The 19,652-nt window shown below is 45.3% G+C and overlaps 1 protein-coding gene across 3 annotated transcripts; it reads left to right on the forward strand.

Annotated features, from left to right (window-relative positions):
* The first annotated feature begins 1,066 nt into the window (after nt 1-1,066).
* LOC143325016 (polycomb protein SCMH1) lies at nt 1,067-19,652 on the forward strand. 3 transcript variants are annotated; one of them, XM_076737872.1, is made up of 17 exons: nt 1,067-1,165; nt 1,771-1,900; nt 3,511-3,589; nt 3,886-3,963; nt 4,276-4,346; nt 4,441-4,675; nt 5,436-5,524; nt 5,730-5,976; nt 11,692-11,936; nt 12,519-12,710; nt 13,482-13,608; nt 13,767-13,967; nt 14,149-14,319; nt 15,841-15,963; nt 16,978-17,109; nt 18,476-18,609; nt 18,760-19,652. In XM_076737872.1, the coding sequence occupies exons 3-17, from the start codon at nt 3,565-3,567 to the stop codon at nt 18,877-18,879; spliced, it is 2,190 nt and encodes a 729-aa protein (XP_076593987.1). In that variant the 5' UTR covers nt 1,067-1,165; nt 1,771-1,900; nt 3,511-3,564; the 3' UTR covers nt 18,880-19,652. The 3 variants fall into 3 exon arrangements, with proteins under 3 accessions (XP_076593987.1, XP_076593988.1, XP_076593989.1); XM_076737873.1 differs by lacking the exon at nt 1,067-1,165 and having other exon boundaries at nt 1,764-1,900; XM_076737874.1 differs by lacking the exon at nt 1,067-1,165 and having other exon boundaries at nt 1,764-1,900; nt 5,733-5,976.

Consider the following 19,652-nt stretch of genomic DNA (forward strand, 5'->3'; position numbering starts at 1 on the left):
TGTCACATTCTTTCCAAACTTGCTGTTCATGAACATCTCTTAACGTCAAGATCTTATTGGTTACAGAGGATATTAAAGGTCCCTGTAACAGGGTTAAAAATTTACTCAGTGTGGGATCAATATTAGCACTGACACAAGACTAGGTTAACTTGACCCAGTACCAGTGGGGTGTTTTGACCCAGTGTTGGGTCAACTCTCATTGCATTTACACACACACTGCCAAAAATAAATGTACAGGAAGATACACACACAGACATAAACAATGACACGTAAACATTTAAGGAATAAAAAACCTATAGCTGCTATTGCATGTACAGACAAGCAGAAGCCTACTTTTAATAGAAACAACAAAGAGAAAGCTGCATACATTGTCTATAAATACATTTCACTGTGAATGCACTGTTGCAAAAAGTGCAACAGGGTGCAGGAGAGAAAGTATGAAAGTATCAATATCAATATCAGTATTAGCTTACTGCAAATGCTTATTGCTGATATCAGCGTATAGACCAGCAGATAAGTCACAAGGAACTGCAGTACAGACATGCAGTCTGGCTGTAATCTAATAAATTGCCTTATATTTGTCAAACTGCAGCCTCCAAAAGGACCGTGAAGCAGAATCAACACATTTCAAAAACATTATAACTTTCACGTTTGTATGATTTATTGCAGGACTGTGGTATTAGATTGCATTAGTTTTATCTAATGACTGTACATGTAGTATAAGTACAGCATACAGCAAGTTTACAAAGGGCTATTGGTTACATGCTATTGCACAGATTGTGCTGTATGTTACAGTGAATATATTGTCCAAGTATCAGTCGATGTTTTGGTATTTCACTGAAAAAGATAAAAGATAAAAGATAAGTGGGGTATCAGATACATTTTTTCCTTTTCTTTTCTTTTTTCTGGTTTACCCTGGGGTTAAACTCGGGGGAAAAAGTTTTTTTTATATACACTTCATACTGGCTTTTTCTCAGCCTGCAGTACCGGAATTTTTCGCCTGAGGTCGTTGTTCTGCCCTCTCTCCATCCTCCAGCTTGCCCCTCTGCCTGACTGACTGCCCAACAAGAAATGTTGGCAAAACACCCCCTCCTCATCGTGTAGAAAAAATGGCGGACAAGCGCTAAATCCACATCAGAAACAAACACACACGTTACAAAGCAAGGTAAACATCCTCGGATACACCGAGCAACGTCTCCTTTTAGGCTCCGCTTCAGCGTCGAGCCCATATTACCACTGGCTCAGTGTGCTGCTACACTCCCGTTGTGCTAATGCTAATATTTATAATCAGGTCAACGAGCTAGCGAGCCACCTAGCATGCTAAGCTAGCATCCTTGGCAGTGGGCATGTCTGTGTCTAGCCGTGCGTAGCATAGCATGCTGGATGTGCTGTCTGCACGGCGGCACTGGCTGCATGCATGTCTGATTTGCATTCAGGGTTATTTTTGTCCTGTTCATGCCCTTGAGGTTACTCTTATCTCCCGAATAACATAATTAGCGACGGTGTCACGTAAATGGGCATCTAGCGCCCATGCAAATATGGCACAGGAGAGGGCGGAGGGGGTTCCCATGTGTTTGCTTTGTGTTTTGAATGGAGCTCAACAGCCCGAGAGGGGAGATTTGGGCTCTAAATGGAAACAGCGTCCCGTGTAGATGTCAGACAAGCGCTACTAGCTGGACGTCGACTTTTCAGCGGCCACTTGGCTAGCAGCGGGAGGAAGGTGTACCTGCTGGGCTCTCTAACCCCGGTCCCCCCCTGTCACTTCCCCAGACGGAAAACAAGGAGCGGGCCGCTTTAATTTGGACGCCAGCCCCCTCGGCGGAGGAAAAAGGCGCACTTCCATTGAAAAGGAAATCATCCGGAGAGGAGAGACGCTGCTAAACGGTTATGAAGTTTTAAGGTAGGTATGTTTGTACGAACGCGGCTTACGGCGGTTAATTTAGGACAGATCTCATAATGAAGCCGCTTTGTTTTTTTGGCAGATGGTAAACAAATGTGTAAACTTTACTGTGAACCAGTAATACAAACCTTATTCCTCACATGAGAGCTTGTCTTAAAGAAGGTTTTGCACGTTGCTTTCCGATCATAAACTCTAAATCTGGGGCTGTTTTGGCTCCATGTTGAGTCTTGGTTGTAGCAGTCTGACCTGTTGACCTGTTGGTGTTGTGTCTGCTTGTTAATGTTAGTTTGGCTTCCAGGAGTCACAGAGTCTCCAAACATGTGGCCCCTCTCCAAAGCCAAGTCCGCCGATTGATGTGCAGAAATGCAGCGCAGTGATCTTCACAGAAAGACTCAAAGCTCTGGCGTCTTTAACCAAAATGCAACAGGTTTTGATTCCAGATTATTGCACCAGAGGGTTCAGTTAACGCTGTGCGGAGCAGAAATCGGTGCACTTCCAGCTGAGTGATACTGCTAAAATTTTAAGAGCGGTGATTCAGTTTTATGGTGGCTGCAGTTTGTGGTGTTTCTAATATTTTGTCCCCTCTGTTTATACATCAGGTCATGCCTGCGTGTGCAGTTAACACAGCAATGAGCTTTAATGTATTTTGATCTTTGAAGCGGCCTTCAAAGTGCACATTGTTGGCATGATCTCGGGAGCCTTTGTTGAGTTTTCCTCTGGTTTCCCTTTGAAACACAGTGCAGGTTACATGTGGTGGCCTGTGCTTGGATGTGGTTACTCCTCAGTTTCTATTGGTGTGATCAGTTATTTGCATGAATAAAAACTCTCACGCTCTTCATTCCCCTTCTTTTCCAGTTTATTCCCCGTTTTTGTGTTTGACATTTTTAGTAACATCCTTCATCCAGTCATGTGTTCATGTGTGGTGAACCTCGCTCCATCCTCGCTTGTGAACGACCGAGCCTTTCCAGGATGCTCCTTTCATACCCAATCATGATACTATCACCTGTTACCAATGAACCCGTTTACCTGTGGACTGATCCAAACAGGTGTTTTTGGAGCATTCCACATCTTTCCCAGTCTTTTGTTGCTCCTGTCCCAACTTGTTTGAAACGTGTTGCTGCATCAAATTCAGAATAAGCGTCCCAACCTTTTTGGAAACAGGGTTGTGCAATAAGTTTATGCAAAAACACAAATGGGACCCAACACTGTTCACACGGCTGCACGATTCCATCAGATGGAAGTGTTTTTGGCGTCTTGCTGCATCTTTACACACACGTTTTCTGACGTTCCCACATACTGACGCATCAGCATAAAGTTTGCATATACAGAATGAGCTTGTGGGTCAGTGAGGTCTCAAGGGGTGTGGTCCTTTAAATGTGTTCATTTAAGCTGTGTGATGCTTGCACCTTTAGGGCTGCATAGTCTGCTTCAACGCAAGTATTTTAGACGCGATGTGTCACTTTTACACAGTCCTCCAAACTCAAAGATGACTATAATTCAATATAATGTGATAGACTTTATTGCAACAAACAACCAGAGTGGGCAGGTTCTTGTTATTGTGTCACACAGTGTGAGATTCACACAGCTTCACACTTTTTTTCTTCTTCTAGTCTTTAGAGTGGAGGCCACTGTTGTGTTGTGAGCTTGGTCAGTAACGCTGGAGCATGAGGAAACCTGTGCCACAGAAAGGTAAGACTTTGAGGCATTCTCGCTATGATTACATCACTGTCTTCCAAACGTTTCCAATGAGCAACTATTCCCAGATGCTTGCAGCTAAAGCTAGAAGTATGCCACATTTTAGTTTGAGTGTAGTCCAACCAGTCCCTTTGTTTTTGTCTGTGCAGTCAGATTCATGTTCTCTTGTAATAGTCCTGTAACCCCAGACAATGTTTGGAGCAGTGAGTGTGGCAGGTATTGCAAGGTACTGACTGATGGGAAAATCACCCGTGGTTGAGAGCTCATTCTGTCTTTCCTGGCTCCTCCAGCTATAGAGTGGAAAGATGCCAGAAGGATCAAGCATGCCCGGAGTGGACGGCCCTCCCGGGTGCCTTCACAGTACCAAGGTAAATAACCCACAGCGGCCACTGATATATGAAGTAAGTTTGGGGCAATTCCAAGAGGAAGCAGCGCCCAAGGATTCGCCTCAGCGTTGTTTCATTAATCATCGTGACAAAGTTTCCCACAAATGTTCATAATAGACTTTAAGCCCGGTGTCTCTTTGTTGTTTTGTGTTGAAGGCTCACAAAACGTCTCATACAAAAGTCAACTCAAAATTAATTAAACGTGAGCATTGATCAAACCTTTCACGCCTGGAAACACACATCTTGCTACTGTCGGACTGTGAGTTTCTTGTTGCTCCTCTCGTTCGTCCACAGGGCATTTCAGCTGGGAGAAATACCTGAAGGAGACGGGCGCGATCGCCGCACCCTCGTCTTGCTTCAGACAGGTGAGAAATTGTTTGAATTTTTGACTCTTTACTCTCCGCTGCTCTTATCGCGCCGCTGCTCTCCAGCTAACGCTCGCCTGTCGCCGCCACGCAGAGCCTCACGCCTCCGCTCAACGAGTTCAAGGCAGGGATGAAGCTGGAAGCCCAGGATCCGCGAAACACCACGTCCACCTGCATCGCCACCGTCGTGGGTCTGACGGGCTCACGGCTGCGGCTGCGCTTGGACGGCTCCGACAACAAGAACGACTTCTGGCGCCTGGTGGACTCCTCGGAGATCCAGCCAATCGGCAACTGCGAGAAGAACGGAGGCATGCTGCAGCCGCCGCTTGGTAAGGCCACACACAAGTGAGATGATGCCGTCTTTTCTGTATGTTTTCTACTCACTTCATGGTCGGGCTGGGTGATATGGCACTAAAATAATACTTCAAGGTATTACTGTGATAATGATATTCTTGAAGATACGACAAAATACTGAAAAATATTCATGGTTCAGAGCTCATAATAGCTCTCTAATAGCTCTCATTGTGGTGTTTTTGGTTTTACCCATACTCAGCCAGGTGCCTCTGACAGTCTTCTTGCACATTACTGTGATTTGTTGGACACCACTTCTTCACAGCATCTCATCTTCCTGTCCTGTTTTTTTTTTTTTATATATATATATTTCATTTTGTCCACTAGGTGTCAGTGACTGACAGCACAGAGCATCAGTGTGTCATGTTAATGCTAATGAATAACTTCCTGCCACTGCTTAGACAGCTCGACACCCAGAGGAAAATACACAGGAGCACTCTGATGTCTGCTTATTTAGACTGTTACCACGAAGTGATGTTGATCATAGCGGTCAAGGTGACATCCTCAGATGTCTCGTCCAAACAGCAGTCTGAAACTGAAGTGTAGTCAATTTACAGTAGTATAAAACCAAGAAGGGCAGCAAATATTCACATTTCCAGAAGCTGGAACCAGATAATAATGGAGATTTTACTTGAAAAATGATGGAAAAACCATTAATTTGTCTACGTCAGTGTCACCATCACACAAGCCTTGGATCAAAAGCTGGTGTAGTTGTAAAAACAGCTGTCCTCTTTTCAGGTTTCCGTCTCAATGCGTCCTCCTGGCCCATGTTTCTTCTGAAAACACTAAATGGAGCTGAGATGGCGCCCTCTCGCATCTTTCACAAGGTACCTGTACAAGGCTCACGAGCTCAAAGTGCTCTGAAAACCTTCTTTCCATAATTTGATATCTTGGTCTGACAGCATGATATCTGGCAGATTAGAAAACGTATCACCCACAGCAAACATTCAGCAGCTTTCTGTTGATTTTTTTAGACTTCCCAGCATTCCACCTTCATACCTGACCCCCTTTTTTCTCCTCCATGTTCCCCAGCAGGAGCCTCCCGCCCCGGAGCAGAACTCCTTCCAGGTAGGCATGAAGCTGGAGGCGGTGGACCGTAAAAATCCCCACTTTATCTGCCCGGCCACAGTGGGTGCACTGCGCGGCGTCGAGGTGCTGGTCACCTTTGATGGCTGGCGGGGGGCCTTTGACTACTACTGCCGGTATGACTCGCGTGACATCTTCCCTGTTGGCTGGTGCACCCTCACTGGAGACAACCTTCAGCCGCCTGGCACCAAAGGTCTGGACCTTAACAGTAGGCGAGAGGTTTTGTGAGAAAGGGTGTCGCATGTGTTTTTTGAAAGTGTTTGTTCATCCAGCTTTTGAAAAATATGTCATTGCACTTTAAGCTGCCAGTTTGCTGCTTCGCCAGTGTTTGTCAGGTCGTCGAATAGCCTCAGAAGCCCCCTCCCCTGACGTCTTTCTGACGAGGGGGGGCAGTGTCCGAGCTTTTCTGCAGCTTCCTGAAACCAACAATCTGACATTGACACGATCAGTGTGTGTGCGCAGATGTCACATCTCCCCCCTTCGTATGATGGCCAGCCTCTCTCTCCACCTTCAACTACGACCGTTCGGAAACTACTATAAACACTTCTGATTTCCAGTCGTGTTGTACGAACTAGCTCAGCTGTTTAGCCATGCAGATGACTTTTGTTTTATTTGTCTAAGTTCTGTGAAATCTCTGAGATTTCTGCCACCACTTCAGTACGATGGCGATAAACAGCCTTTAAAAACTGACCTTGTCACTCCGGATCGTCTGTTATCCAGATTACTAACCAGTTTTCAATGGGGCTGTTTTTCAGTACAAAGCGGTTCCAGTGAATTGTCCTTGTTTCTGGAACGAGCACCACAAACAGAATTACATCCCCCTCCATTGTGTTGTTGAGGAGGCGGAACCCACCAGAGACGGATATTTCAAAACCTGACATGTAAAAACCAAATCTGTCTGCATGGCTGGTGACCACTAGAACAGATGACAGCATGTGTGGATGAACTGACGCTTTAAGGGCTCCGCACGCTCATGGTCCACCCACACAGGTGTTTTCACGTATGTGCCCGGTTGGACATCTTTTCGGGACAGTGGAAAAGTGTGTCCTGAGCAGGGGTCCAATCGGTGAGCTTAGCTGAAAACACGTGTGGGTGTGCAGGGCGTTTACACACCAAAGGCTGGTGAAGATGCACTGTGCAGGACTGTTTCTAAACAAAGAGTTTTCAGCTCTCTGTCCAGCGTTTTCGTAGCTTTCTCTGGGATGTGCACTGCTTACAGTCCAGCACCTGCTCGCTACCTTTTTATGAAGGACTGTGTGCTGCCATTGGCTCGGGGCTACACAATAACTGTTCTAACAGTGCAATCCAGAAACGTCCCACCACAGCAAAATTGGAATAAAATAAGACAATACGGCCAGAGGGCAGGGCCTCTGCAGGCAAATACACTGCTGATCACTTCTAATGAGTGAAGTGATGAAGGTTTACTTTTGGATGACTCTATATATTGGCTTTTTAGGAAATCCTGCACATTATACCGTTAAAATTAGGTTTATTACTATACAGGGGTTGACACAAATTACATTATGTTACTGTGAAACACATCCTGGACTAAGTCTCTGCAAAGGGAGTCAAAATAAGGGTGCCCTGTGTTCCTGGTCTGCGTATACACTGCAAAGATACTGCTTTTATTCTGTTTCCTGTATTTTCACATTCAGACTGATAGAATCTGAGTCCAAGCAGCAAACCCACTGCATAACAAGCACTTGAGTGGTAAAAGAGAGCATATTTCAGAATGACATTTAACGGTAGTATTTATCTTTTATTCAGTTTTACTTTTAAATCCGAGAACTGTTGGAAACTTGCGTGACACAATAATGAGCAGGTTTCATATTCTGCTGAAGTTTTACTGTGTGATGTAGGTACATCGTCTGCCTGAAGGCATCATTAGCAACAGTTGATCAGCACGAATTTGCTATTTTTAATTGCTGATGGTGTTGAGTCGCTCTTTAGACAACACATTCTTTTGAACTTTTAATGTCCAGTAACATCCAGTCCATATTGTAAAAAGTAGGCATGCCTGTGGTTTCGCATTTTGCATTAAGCAAACAGAGAGTTTCCTTGTCACCAGTCATTTTTCCTCTCAAAGTTGGAGCATTTCAGAAGTTGTGGCCACCTTAAGTGTCTCAACACGAGGAACAGGAGCCAGAAGCAGAGCTGGGAACCAGAGTAAGCAGTTTGTTACACAAGAAACTAAAAAGGAAGGAGTGGATTGAAGGGTTATCAGCCACAAGGTCAACTGTACTCATCTGTTAGAATCCACAGTATGTGAAGGAGTGGAAAAGGAAGGAGGGAAATGGGAGGCAGGACATGTCTTTGTAGCCTAGCTAGTGTTTTATGAAGGCCTGGCACTCATCCAGTTGGCAGAGTCGGGCCATGACGTGGTTGAAACGAGCCCGGGTGCCCCTCCACAGGCCTCTCATTGGCACCCAGGCTGACGGTCTGATTGGACACCTCGGAGAGAATTGAGTTTAAGAGAGGGGCTAGAAACAAGGAGCAAAGACAAGACGCATGCCTTGAAAGGTGGATTGTTTACATTGTCAGCAGATGGTGGGAGGAGAGAAGAAGAGAAGGGAGGAAAAAGAAAGAAAAGGAGGAGCAGCGCGGAGGAAGAGTGGTAGAGGAGCAGAGGGTGAATCTGAGGACAGCTGTGCAGACAACCACACACTTTTGACTTTTGTTTGGCCAACAGCGGTGAGTAAAGATGAATGAAGTTCCATAAAGGCAGTCGGAGGGATAGATTAAAAGCTCTCGAGAAGTTATCTTCCTGTAATATGAAGCTGGCAGTGGTGGCTTTGTGAACTCGGTGAACTCGGTGCACTCTGGGGAAAGGGGAAAAAAGAAGGGATCGCTTGTTAGGCGTTTGTTTGGCTGTATGTACAAGAGCCACCATTGATCAATGGGCATGAAACCTCAAGCTCTTTAAACCTTTTAAAGGTATTATCTCAGATTTCGCCAGTCTGTGGGGGATCAATCAGGTGTCTTGTTTTTTCCCCGTGGCTTCACGGTGAAAAGTAGCAGTCGCCTGCAGACTGAGCTTTGCATTGATTGGTGTGTCTGTGTGAAAGTGTGTTTAATAAATACAGCCCCACGGGCCAAGACCTGTGTAAATGAATGTGGCCGCTCCTCTCGTAAATCTGTCTCGGGTTGATCCAGGATGAATACCAGTGTATTTTAGCTGGTGTGTGTGCGCGGGGGTGTGTGTGTGTGTGTGTGTGTGCAGGCTTGCAGGTGCATGTGAAGCCAGTTATCCAGGCTATACTGTGGCTCTTTCTTCTGCGTGGTGGTTTTTTCACGTCCTTGATGTTTTGCTGGACGTGTCGGCTCATATAAAGTGCGCTGCTCGCTCTGTTGTTTTTATTTATTTAATTTAGGCCCTAAATGATTCTGCCATGCATGTTCCCTCAGTGGTTCGTGTGATTTCTCATACGCTTCCCATCAAGAAATGAAGAGTGTGTGTTCATGGGTGGGAGTGCGAGAGACACATTTTAAGACCACCTCGCAGCTGTCAGCAGCTTGCTTTGTGATTAGGTTTTATTGCTCAAGCTTTTAAGGTGTTCACACGTTCCTTCTTTTATTCCAGTGAGCAGGGACTCGAAGGTTGAGCCAAAGAAAATCATCTTTTAATTACCTCTGTGCTTCCTTATAAACCGGCTCCCTCACCTCTTGTCGGATAGCTCTGAGTCCTTGCTTTCCTCTCCGTGTTATCTGACCGTGCAGATGGTTGGGCTTTATTTTAACCCCACCGCCACCCCAATGAATTAGAGGTGGGTGAAATGTTGGTTGAAAATTGAAAAATCGCAATGAAATTTGAAACAGAAGCAGCTGTTAATCAGATCCACAGAACCGGCTGTGAGCAGTTCTGATGGAGAGGCTGCAGCTCTGGGTTGGTATCTGGGTCAGGGGGCTCTGTTCATTGTGGAGTCCCCCAGGGGTCGATACTTGGACCACTTTTATCCTCACTACGCACACTCCCACTGTGCAGAGACACAGCATTTTATTTAAATTTTATTTAAATTCTGATAAAACAGAGATCCTTGTCATTGATCCTGACAGTGTACATCCCATTATCCAGGACTGTCTTGGTCCTTAATCAGTTAGGTCAGGGAACCTGATGCGCTCTTTGACTCTAACCTCACCTTTGAGAAGCACACTAACGAGGTTACCCAGCCATGTTTCTGCCATCTGACTAATATTACCAGAACACGATCAATGCTGAACATCAGTGACACTCAAACTGTCGTTCATGCTCTTATTTCCTCACGGATGGACTACTGTAATGATCTTTTAACAGGTCTAAATCAGAAATCAATTACCAAAATGCAGCAGCAAGACTCGTGACAAAAACTGAGAGCAGAGAACACATTCATCCAGTTTGAATGACCTCACGTGTGCTGCCCATTTACCAGCACACCAGCCAACACACAGCCTGAGATCCTCCAGCAGGAACCTGCTGACTGACCCCAGCTCACGCTCGAAGACCAAAGAGCGTTTGCTGTTCGCGCTCCTCGGCCGTAGAACAGCCAGCCGACGTCAGTGTTTTCCTTTAAATCGCTTTCAGGGACGCCTTTTTATCGAAAGACTTTCTTATCATTTTTTCTTTTAATTTTTAGGTTGATTTTTTTGTTCTTTGTTCTTGACCTTGCTCTATTTTAACTCACCCATTGTTTTGACGTTTTACCCTTGGTGTGTTATTTATGGTTACAGTCATCCATTGTTTGAAATTTTATTCCTCTTTTATTCTTCATGCTGGCCTGTTTATTCTGGTGTTACTGCGTATTTTATTGCAGTGTTTATGTGCTTGCTTTAAAGCAGTTTGTAACGCTGGTTGTGATAAGTGCTCTACAATTACACTTTAGAATTATTATTATTATTATATTGATGTCTCTCTGCAAGACAGTGTATCCTGATTAATTGTTGAATGTACTATTTGCCACTCAGTCTGACTACCATGTAGAGAAATCTTATTGCTGTGAGTCAGTTCTGTGACCTTATTTATATGCAGAAAAAAAACAGCTAAACCCTTCGAGTTCACCGAGCGGTTAGAATCCGCTGAATGAGCAGCCTTACGAAGCGAATCGGAGCGTGCACTTCTCGATGTGACCTCTCCCCCTCTTGCCTTCTCTCGCTGCGAAGCACTCTACAGTCTGAGCGATGCGGTGTCATGTCCTCGGGCTTATAACGGAGGAAAGGAAGTTCAAGTGTGGAAAAGTGTTTCGCCGCTGACAATGTTTGACCTTCTCTGCCGTCGCGCCGCTGTGAGCAGCTCGAGCTCAGGTGTTAGGAACAGTGCGGATTCAGCTCTGCGCCGTGCGAACCGAAGGCTTTTTGATTTTTCAAAAGTTTGATTGTGCTTGTTGTGAAAAGGACGCGGTGCGTTACTTGCCGTTCAGCGCTTGAGAAAGGTATTTAGAGCAGCACAGGTGAGTGGTGGTGATACCTTCTGGGCCACCTGCACTGAGAGTGTGTTATGAGTGTAATCGTTCTTCTTGGTGAGCTGCAGCTGTAATGAAACCGGGACACTGCTGAAGGCTCCGAGGATGTGTGTGCAGTCGGCTACATGACTCATTCTGCTGTGTGTGTTAGTGTTATGTGCAAGTTAAGTGGCAAGTGTGTGGTGAAGTTGATTTTCAATGAGCCAATATCTGGTTCCTCCAGTTGCTCACATCACATAGCCACATGATGTAGTCAAGACTTCAGACTGGATACTCGCACTGGCAAAGAAATATTTTTCTAAACTCACAAATGCAATTAATGGGAAAATAACTACTCTGACTGTGCAAACATTATTACATTTCTCTGTACCCCCTGTGATTAAATGTGGAGCCTGGAGCTAGTATAATGCTTAATTAGTTCTTTTTCACTGTTCAACTCATCTTTTTTGTGTGTCTGCCCCTCTTTGCCCATGCAGTGGTGTTGCCTAAGAGCCTCGGGGCGCTGACAGACGGGAGTGTGGAGAGCCCAGCCATGCACCCCACCCCCATGGTGGGCCGACCTCCAGGTCAGAGAGGACGCAAGCCAGGCCGCAGGAAAACCAAGGTGTCGGGGCCCTGGAGTCAGAAGGGCTCGGCGCTGGGACCGCAGAGCATCCAGCCTGGCAAAGGACTGGAGCCCATCAAGGTCCCCAAGAAACGAGGGCCCAAGCCTGGCAGTAAGGTATGCATGGAGCGGTTTACAGACGGTTGCCTTTAATTGTGGGTTCAGTTCACCTGAATTCCAAAAACTCGAATTGTTTCACGCCATGTGATGTGATGTGTGTCTGAGATATCTGCCTCCTCCCTCGTACGGTGGAGGTGAAAGCTGCACTGTCTCCTCGGTTTTAAAGAGAAATTTGGAAAGACATGTTGCCGTCAAATTTGTCACTGATGTGAGGACCACAGACAGAATTCCCTTTGCACCTCCATTTATACTGTGGTGGCGGCAGAAATGTCCGAGGCAGATTTGTCAAAACCAAGTGTCTCAGATCCAAACTGATTCGTCGCGGCTAAATGCGACTGGAGGTAAAATAAAATGAGTTGAGTGAACCGTGACTGACTGACTGGCGTCTCAAAATGAGTGTTTTTGTGATCTTTCTGCTCACTTCTGATGAGCAGCGGAGCTCGAGTTGTTTCACAGGCCTTGAATGCATGTTAACACTTTTGACCTTGACCCGGAGGAGCGTTCTCGCTGTAGCTTGTAGCAGCACGAGGAGTTTGAGCCCACTTGACTCTTGTGTCTCTTTCTGCTCTTTGTTTGCAGTTGGGCTGGGCAAAGAGAGCTGGCTGGCTGGAAGATGCCATGGCTGGCCCAGGGCGGCCAGCGGCAGGGCCAGGGCGAACCCGGGGCAGGCTGCCGGCCAACTGGACACAGAGGATAGCTCTGCAGCAGGCCCAGACTCAGGCAGAACCTATCAAGATCCCAAAGAAAAGAGGACCCAAGCCAGGCAGCAAGGTAGCCATCCAGAACATACACATCAGCACAGACATCACTGACCTGCAGGAGACCACATTATATTATTTGGCTGCATGAGGAGGGAACTATTGGGTGTCATTTTTAGACCACAAAGTACATTGCATGCTAGAATTTCAAGATTCAGCAGTATGTGTTTTCCAACGCTCACCTCCTCTTAGTGGTATTGTCCAAAACTTGCCCAAAATAAGATGAAAATTCCTGTTGATAATCGTATTATCTCTGCTTTGCCACATCCTGCTCTGGCCTCTGCTGTGTCTGTCAAAATACTGAGCAAATTGAAAAAGGCTGCATCTTTCAGCGTGTTGGTTCTGTAGTTTAAATTTCTGAATGGATGCTGTCCCGTTTGTCGATGCTTTTCAAGTCAGGCAGATTGAGCTGGTTCACATTTCAAAGGCACCAACAGTTCCAAACACACGATGGCTGTTCACAACAAATGTTGAGCTGCTTCCAGTTTGGTGTGCTGGCAGAGAAGCTAGCTGCACTCATCAGGTCCCAATAATGTACTGAAGAGAGATTAATGGAAATACTTGGCAGAGTTTCCTCTTGAACTGTTTTCTGATTCTACACCATGTTACACTCACAGGAAGGCGCTTTGTTTTGTGAGTTCAAATCTGGAAAGAACTAAGTGAAACACAACAGTCTCTTTTGGAGCGGCATTATGAGCCGGTCCCACCAAATGTAGCGATGGTGATGAACCAGCGAAGAGACAAATGCTGTAAAATGTCTGAATGTATGTGTGTTTGTATCCAGAGGAAACCACGCGTGGTACCTAATCCAGTCCCCACGTCTCCCACCAGCAGCACCCCAGAGCCCGACACCAGCACTGTGCCTCTGGACAATGCCACCATCCCCAACTCTGCACTACAGGCTCCCACAGGTACTCACCTCCCACAGACCTGGACATACTGGACATTATTATATACCTCTCTGGGATGTGTGGTGCATGACGCCATGACCGCACACACCCTGCCGCCTCCTTTTATTGGCAACAGATTCCTCACTGTTGCCTCCTCTGCTTGCTGTTCTGCCCCCTAGTTTGTGTTTACCTAAACAAGTACGGCAAGGTGGGACCCCATTTGGACCAGCGGCGCATCCAGCAGCTCCCGGACCACTTTGGGCCAGGCCGGGCCTCTTCGGTGCTTCAGCAGTGCGTTCAGGCTTGTGTGGACTCTGCCCACAACCAGGGCACGGTCTTCTCCTGCCTCAAGTCTGGACAAGGAGGCGAAGTCATCTCAGGTGGGAATTTTCCTCTCGTTCGCACTCCTGCTCCTGTGGAGAGCCTTCATGAAACAGCAGTTTTCTTCCATTAGACATTTAGACGTCATTGGTGCTTAAAATGTGAGGTCACCGAACGTGTCAAACACCTCGTTGAACAGAATTTGATCCTCTCCCTTTTGTCCCCGTTTGTCCCGTCCAGCCTACTTTGACCAGCAGCAGCACACCCTGACCCTGCCCACAGTCAGCAGTGTCACCTACGTCCTCCGCTTCCTGGAAAAACTCTGCCACAACCTTCACTGCGACCCTCTGTTTGGCAGCCAGCCTGTAGCCAGAGGAGGCCTGCACTACGACAGTCACACATACACTGCAGGTCAGTGCTGCGCTTCACTCACCGGGTGCTCACGTGCACATGGTGATTATATTTGGTGAATGTAAACGGCGTGTTTAATAATACGGAGTGGGCGCTAACTTAAAAATGGTAAGTGCAGAGCCTCTGTGACTGGATTTGGTTGACAAAGAAAACAGCAGGAGTGCTGTTTGGAAATACTTCACGTTTGAGACAAGTGAACAAGGAAAGGTGAAGAATACAAGCAAGCATCAGTGCAAGTGATGCTGCAGAGGTAAAGGTGACAACATGACAAATTTAGCAAAGCACCTGCAGGCTCCCGCTTCAACATCATTAAACAAGTATTAAACAAGATGGCCCAAGCTCTTGATAAGTGTGTTGGTTTGTAGCTCTCAAAGCTAAGCTAATCCTCCTCAGAGCGATCAGGCCTGAGGAAGCTCAGACAGCAGAGTGTCAGCTGATGGAAAAATACTTTGTCTTTGGTCAGAAGTGCCTTAACTTAGATTCTGTTTTGCTTAACAGCAGTGGTGGAAGAAGTTTTCAGATCCTGATTAAAACACTTCCTGAGTAAATGTATTCAGGTATTATCAGCAAAAGTACTCATAGTGCAAAAAATTGCTTCATGTTGGTGCTTTTCTATTAAATCTGATGTTTTTGGATTAATATTACAGCTGCATTAACGTATATGTTATTGTCAAACAGCAATGCATCATATTCTATCTTACATTCATCTTTTAGTACAAGTCTAAACTTTAATGTCCTCAATGTTGTGTCACTTTTTCTCGTGGTCTTGAAGATGATATTGAATATGTATTTTTCAAGGTATTGTATCCAAGTTAGAAATTCCAGTGGAGCGGCGAAGCGGCTTTAAAGAGAGGAGATGAAACCTGTCTGCTGTACTCATGTGGAGATGCTGCCAGAAACCTTCTAAGAAACAGATCTTGTAAATACTCAAGGGAGGCGCTCCGTGTGCCTCCACAGAGGCAGAGGCACCGTGTGCTTTACACTGCTGTTACACTGCTGTACAAAAGGCAAAGAACCTGTTTTAATGTGGGAAACTTCGAATTCCTCACCTACACTTCAGTTTTCAGAACAAGAGAAATCAGAGATAACATAAATGTTGTTGGCTGCCAGCTGTGCAGCCATGTAGCAGTCTGCCGACAACACGGTTCTTTATTGGAGGGGAGCACAGGAAGTACCCCCTGTAGAGGGTTAAACTGTTACAGTGGAGGATGCTTAGTGTGTGTTCTTGGTTATGCCATTCTAGTTTACTGAATTGATAAATGTTTATTGGTAAAACATGATATAGAAAACAGTATTCACTGTCATAACCAAATTCACTGTATTTAAAAGTGCACCCGTGCTGACAGGTTCTGTATTTCCAGTGCAAAAATTTCAAAATAAATCAGTATTTTCCTACGATAGAGGTTTGTTTCCTTCACCATTGAACCAAAAGAAGAGTGTGACCAAGTGATCCACAGTCTGGTTCACTTCTTTCTGTCACCTCTACCTGAATCAGCTGTTCTCCGTATGCATCGATTTCAGAGAGGAGAGGTTTCGGAGACGGCCTGACGACGGGCCCGGGTCGAGGCACCAAGCGCTTCCTCCAGGACTACAACAGCCCCCTGCCTCAGAAACTGGCCAAAATCCCCCGGCACTCCACTGACGGTATGCAACCTTTGTGATTGTCCTCATTTCTTGAATCCAGCCTGGGCTTGTTTATAATTAGACAGCTCATTAAAGGGATGTTTCTTTGACGATTGACATCGATATAATTAGCAGTCTGGACAAAGAACAGTGTCAGTATAGTCAGATACTGACCACAATGATTGACTTTAATTCAGGGATTAGAACAGTAGTAACTTATTTCTCATATATATTTATTGGAGGATGAGACTGCAGCCTCACTCCCCTACGTTTGCCATTATGCCGTACCCACTTTGTGCATTGGGGGAACAGTGTATATGCAAATTATTCAGCTGCTGGCTTATAAATTCCTGCCTCATAAAATGCCTTTGGAGACTATTTTTCTTTGTTCTTTATTTATGAGCAAAAAAAAATATAAGCGGAAGTGCAGTTAAATCACAGGATTTGACTGATTAAACAAGCCTTCCACCCATGTGTATCCTATTCACACCGTCCAATCAGTGGCTCTCAACACTAATGCTGCGCCACATTTTATGGGAGACATTTCCGATAATCGCCCGCTCTGAGTTGTCCACTAAGTCTTTATATAATCATATAAAAGGAGGCAGTAAAACAGAAGAAGCTCTTGGCTCAGGAGTGAGTGATATTAAGTTCTGGGCCAGGAGGTTAATCATTTAATCATCTTTCAATTTCCTTAGATTTTAATAAAGTTAATGGAATATTTGAAGAGATTTGTGTAAAAGGATGATACCCCCTAAAAGGGCCTTCCGCTTTTATGGAAGGACAGAACACACAGTCACATCATTGTGTTACTCTGCAGGGTTACAGGCAGTGTCTCTGTGCAGCGTATCACGGCAATAAGTCAGTTTGTGTGTGCGCTGCTAGTTATTTAAATAAAGCTCAAACTGAGAAGAATTAGTGTTTTTATCTTATTCATCATTAACGATTCATCAGTTATTGACTCGTTAACTTGTTCAGCGATCCATTAAGGAAACTGAGACCTAACAGCTGAATGTCCTGTCACACGGTCCCCAGGCGAGTCCTTCCTGGAGAGCAGCGTTTCCGTGTCAGAGCACTTAAAGAAGAGCCCTCTCTCTCCAAACTCTACGGTACAAACTGCCGGCCTGAGGTCTCCGTCCAAGCTGCTGCACCACAACAACTCGACAGGTAGGAGGAGACGCTGAGACGGGAGGCGTTGTCGCTGCCTGCGTTTCATTTCAGTGCTTCAGCGTAGCGATTATAATGAGTGGGAGCGATCGATCGTTCCGTTTTACACCACGTGCTTCACATAAAACGACAGGTGCTCATACTCACAGGTGTATGGTTCCTGTGCTCCGTGGAAACAAGCTAACAGCTGCTAACTATTGCTAACATAGTCTGCTCCAACCTATCATACACACACCTTTTATTTGTTTTCTTATGGCACTTGCTTGATGAGCAGCAATGGCTAAATGTAGCATTTTACCTGAATAAGTGTTTTATTTACCACTGATGCTGCTCCACGTAACCTCACTTGACTGACCTGATGTGCGTTGTTTTTAAAAATATGGCCCATGATGTGCAGCCTCTATGAGTGTGTGAACATTTTCTCATGGTCTCGTGTTAAAAAAGCAAACAAAAATCGCAATAAATCATAAGATCAAATTGCGATACTTAAGAACTGCAATACGTATTCATCGAACCGGGAGGAGCATCGGCTCAGCCACATGAAATACTGTCAGTGTGGGTTAACACATCCATGAGTTTGAAGACTTGTCACACACCAAATGCTTCACAGCAGTTTCTAATACTGTGACGCAGGATTTTACAATGCTTTGCTTCAACTGTGGAAATACGCCGTTGACATTACACATTAGTCTGCTGCGAATGTGTGCTGGCACATATTTAATTGGCCAGCGGAGCACTTTGCCATATGATGACCCTGCATGCTTCTGCTGGAGCCCTCTGTGTTGGCACCTCTGCTGCGTCGCCGGAAGGGCTCCCGTTCAAATGAGTGAAGGGGCTGCGTTTTTGTCCACACAGTGCTGCTGTCGGTCTCACCGCAGCCAGAATCATGTTAAGTGAACTGTAAGTAGGCTTTAACAATACAGTTTTTAAGGCTGATAAGGATGCATTTGTGTCACATCTTACAGTAGCTGAATAAAAGACACTCAGACTTCACCTTTACAAGATTAATACAGTTAAAGCTGTTTAACCTCCCAGACAGCTGAATTACCTAAAGGATTTAAGATAACATGTTGTATGAGTGTGATCACCTGAACATAAGAACTGTGTTTTTGTTACCTTAGAATCAGCTCTCAGTCCTACTCCACAGACTCCACCATGTCGCACCACCATGTTTCTACAGTAGCCCAGAACAGACAAACCAAACTGTGACTCTAGCTAGCGCCTTTTGCATTTTTTGTGTTTTTCAGAATATTTCATATTGTGTGTTGTAGTTCTCGTGAGCTGTTGGATCGTTGCAGAAAATTGAAGTAACATAACAGCAGATTTAACGGCAGATGAAATTACCCAGCGAACGACTGTCTTCCAGGCTCGAGCAGTTTCCGGGAGAGCCCGAGACCCAGCGGTCAGGACCCCAACCTGTGGACAGTGGAGGACGTCATGCAGTATATCAGAGACATCGACCCGGTGCTGGCCCCACATGCTGACCTCTTCAGAAAGCATGTATGTATTCCCTCAAACTGGTGAAGATGCATCAGATCACTCACGTGTCCACATTTTTAAGATCATTTTTAAGCGTCGTTCAGCGCTTTTGCACAGCTTAACTTGGCGGACAGCTTTGCTAACAGCCACTTCTCCCTCCCTCTGCTGCAGGAGATTGACGGCAAAGCACTCCTGTTGTTGCGTAGCGACATGATGATGAAATACATGGGCTTGAAGCTCGGCCCCGCCCTCAAACTCACCTTCCACATCGACAAGCTCAAACGAGCTTGAGGGGGGGTCCGCCGGCCAGCCGTAGCCTTCCAAAGGACTGAACTCCGACCCCATCTCCCGTTCTAGCATCAGTATATCATGCACTGCATATTGGACATATTCTGACCATTTACATGTAGCAACTTCCATCCGACCACCATATCTGGTATTATATACCCCTGTCATGACCTCATCCAATGAGGAATGTTTATTTTGTGTAGCACAATCCAGCCCCAAGGCAGCATGGGATATGTAGGATTACCCACTTGTCCGTCATCTGTTTTGCATTTCAGTATAACTTGAAGAGTCAAATGTGGCCATTATAACTGTAAAAGGCTTTTCTGGCCTGCTTTTATTATGTTACATTTATTCTGTACATTTCATATTTTGTACTTCACGGATATATGGACTTGTATTTTTGCCTTTTTCAACGGTTTGTGTGCTAAAAGAAAGAAAACCCTATAGGGAGAAAAGAAAACACTACATTCATCCCAATAGTTGGGAAAGCGTTTGATTAACGTCTCTGTTTGAGGCACAATTTTGCAACTACGACAATATTAATTATGGGGAGAAAAACACGTTTTATGACATGGAAAAAAAACACGAAACACTTTATTCTGAAAATACTGCCATGAGGAAATGTGTTTCTTTTCTCTTATTCTGGATGTTGTTTACAATGCTTTGTCTTGTCTTTGTTATTTGTACTTTTTTAATTTTTTATACTATATTATTAGAGTTCCTACATGGAGAGCCCTATCATACTTAACATTGTTCAATAAATATATAATAATTCA

This window comes from Chaetodon auriga, chromosome 8 (genome assembly GCF_051107435.1).
Source record: "Chaetodon auriga isolate fChaAug3 chromosome 8, fChaAug3.hap1, whole genome shotgun sequence".
NCBI classification, from domain to species: domain Eukaryota; kingdom Metazoa; phylum Chordata; class Actinopteri; order Chaetodontiformes; family Chaetodontidae; genus Chaetodon; species Chaetodon auriga.